Consider the following 2,611-nt stretch of genomic DNA (forward strand, 5'->3'; position numbering starts at 1 on the left):
CCCCGCGGGGCAAACATCTCCCCGCGGGGCAAACATCTCCCCGCGGGGCAGCGACCTCCCGCCACCGCCTGCAGGGGGACAGGGATGCGGGCAGGGGGACAGGGATGCGGGCAGGGGGACAGGGACAGCTGAGGGCAGGGGGACAGGGATGCGAGAAGGAGGACAGGGGTGCGGGCAGAGGGACACGGCCGCGGGCAGGGCTCGGCGGGGCTGCCCGGGCGCGGGGCTCGGAGGGCGGGCAGGGCGCTCACCGGGGGACGGGAAGAGCTCGATGTCCACCTTCTCCGTCTTGATGATGGTCAGATCCACCGCCGCCTTCATGGCTGGGGCAGCGCCGCGGGGGCGTCGCGCCGGGAGCGGGGGGCGGCGGCTGAGCCCCGCCGAGCGCGGAGCGGAGCGCCCGGGGCAGCGCGGCCGGCGCTGCCTCCCTCCTCCTCCTCCTCTTCCTCCTGCTGCTGCCGCCGCTGCCGCTCCTCCTCCTTCCTCGCTCCCTCGCTGCCCTCCCGGCTGCTCTCCCGGCTCCGCTCCGCCGCCGCCCCGGCCGGGCTGAGCCGCCGAGGGGAGGGGAGGGGAGGGGAGGGGAGGGCGCTGGGCCGGCCCCGAGCGGTGACAGCGGCGGGAGGGACCCGGCCCGGAGCCGCCCGCCCCGCCCCGGAGGCGGCCCCGGCCCCGCGGGGAGCGGAGCCGGAGCTGCTGCGGGACATCGGGGGGTCCCGGGGATGCGGAGGGGGGGCAGCGCGTCCAGCGCATCCAGCGACCTCTGCGCGCATCCCTGTGCCCAGAACACGGCGGGAAAAGAGAGTCCGAGCACGGGAAAAGAGCCCGGGGACGGGGAAATGCCGCTGGCTGCAGCCAGCTCTGGGCTGGAGCCGCAGCAGCCTGTCCAAAACCGATGGTTCTTGAAACCGGGCCAGTCGTCTTCACCCTGCCTGTCTCGACACGAACCGCTGCCTCTCATGCTCAGCCATTCATGCTCCCATCACCCCGCTCGCATCACCCCAGCATTGTCGCATCACCCCCTCACATTTGCATCATCCCACTTGGAGCAGCCTGATCCTCTCCCACCCACGAGCGGGGGCACTGCCAGGGCACTGTGTGTGCACATCGTGTGGTGATGGGTTCTCAGGCCTGCTTTGTACAGGTGGGAGACCAAAGAGGTTTGGGAACTGACTGGATAAAAAGCATCTCAGAGATGCAAGATGAGTATTGTACCAGTGTGGCACGGACTTAACAGAAGAATGTCGTTTTTCACATGAAATATGTTTTATTGTATTTAGGTAGCACAAACTTCAGACCACAAACGGCAGAGCAGGAGGGAGATTATGACTCACAGATGTCAACTTACCGGTACAGAGAAAAAAAAAAATCATTAGCAACCAACTCTTGTGGTTCTCTCACTCCAAAAGTCTGTAACAGCCTCCTGGCAGAGCCCGGGCTGCTCTCATCAGAGCTGGGCTCAAATGAACACGGGCCCACGGGAGCCAGACGTGGGGTTCAAGGTCACTGGCCAAGCCTTGGGATGAACCAGGGTCCTGCTTGCAAACACCCTCGAAACCTGCCAGGGCCTAAGGGATGAGCTGCAGATGCAAAGGCTGCAGCTCCCAGCGCTTGCAGCCCCTGCAGCCCTGCCCTGCTCAGCCCTGCTCAGCCACCCCAGGGCGTATTTATAGAAGGAAAGTTTGTGTAACTGAAAGAAGCTGCGAGGAGGTGCCAGGGCCAGACCTGGAGAGATTGATCGTGGCTGCACAAACAGCCAGACCAAGGCAGATAGTTCAAAACACAGCCAGCAGCAAGGTTGGAGCTGGCAAAGCCAGGCAGGCACTGAGCTCCAGCCCGAAGTTCATCTCCCAGGCACCTCACCCACTGGCAACCTCTCACATTTCCAATTTTACAGGCAATCGTGTTTTCAATTTACTTGCAAGCTCAGTTCTGGGCAACTTATTCCTGCAGCAGTGGGGTGGGATCAGCAATTCATGGTGTGACCAATAAATAAACTCCCTCCGCTGGTTCCCCTGGGCTTTGGGGAACCTGAGCCGTGCTCAGGCAGGCACAGGGATTGAAACCTCTGCTGGTGGTTTGAAACCTACCACAGGAATGAACCTGGAAATCCAGAAGTGAAAAAAGAATGGCTGTAGGCATAAAATGTGGTCCCTGTAGGGATAAAATTGCCTCTCCCATCCAGGATAATGTGCTTGCACCTGCCTCGGTTTGAGTTTCTTTCCTCTCTTCCCTGTACGACAACGATTGAAGGGAGAAACTATAGAGAGGAGATTTAGCAGAACATTTCCAGTTGAAAATCAAAAGGGGATTCAGGAGGAACAGCTGCCTTTCTGTCTGATCTCTGATCCTCTCAGGGCAGGCTGGGGAAAAGAAACCTGATGCACTTATCACAGGCCGACAATCTTCCCTTCCTACCATCAGCTGGGCTGGGATCCCACGGTGGGAGAGGGGGGAGTGAGTGTGTGTGAGAGTGTGTGAGTGTGTGAATGAGTGTGTGAGTGTGTGAGAGTGTGTCAGTGTGTGTGTGTGAGAGTGTGAGAGCAGTCTGAGTGTGTGAATGTCAGTGTGTGTGAATGTCAGTGTGTGTGTGTGTCAGTGTGTGTGTGTGTCA

The 2,611-nt window shown here is 60.5% G+C and overlaps 1 protein-coding gene across 2 annotated transcripts in view; it reads right to left on the reverse strand.

The window, feature by feature from the left end:
- The window catches only part of ETS1 (ETS proto-oncogene 1, transcription factor), an 86,224-nt gene that overhangs the window by 50,033 nt on the left and 33,580 nt on the right, over positions 1 to 2,611 (reverse strand). The window contains exon 1 of one of the 2 annotated variants that reach the window (XM_027655610.1): positions 252 to 380. The exons of the other annotated variant lie outside the window; for it this stretch is intronic. Within the exon in view, the coding sequence (XP_027511411.1) occupies positions 252 to 321 (70 nt within the window). The 5' untranslated portion in view covers positions 322 to 380. Of the gene's footprint in view, positions 1 to 251; positions 381 to 2,611 lie in introns of those variants that run through there. 2 annotated transcript variants of the gene reach the window in all.

Source organism: Corapipo altera, unplaced genomic scaffold (assembly GCF_003945725.1).
Source record: "Corapipo altera isolate COAL_440 unplaced genomic scaffold, ASM394572v1 71, whole genome shotgun sequence".
NCBI lineage: Eukaryota > Metazoa > Chordata > Aves > Passeriformes > Pipridae > Corapipo > Corapipo altera.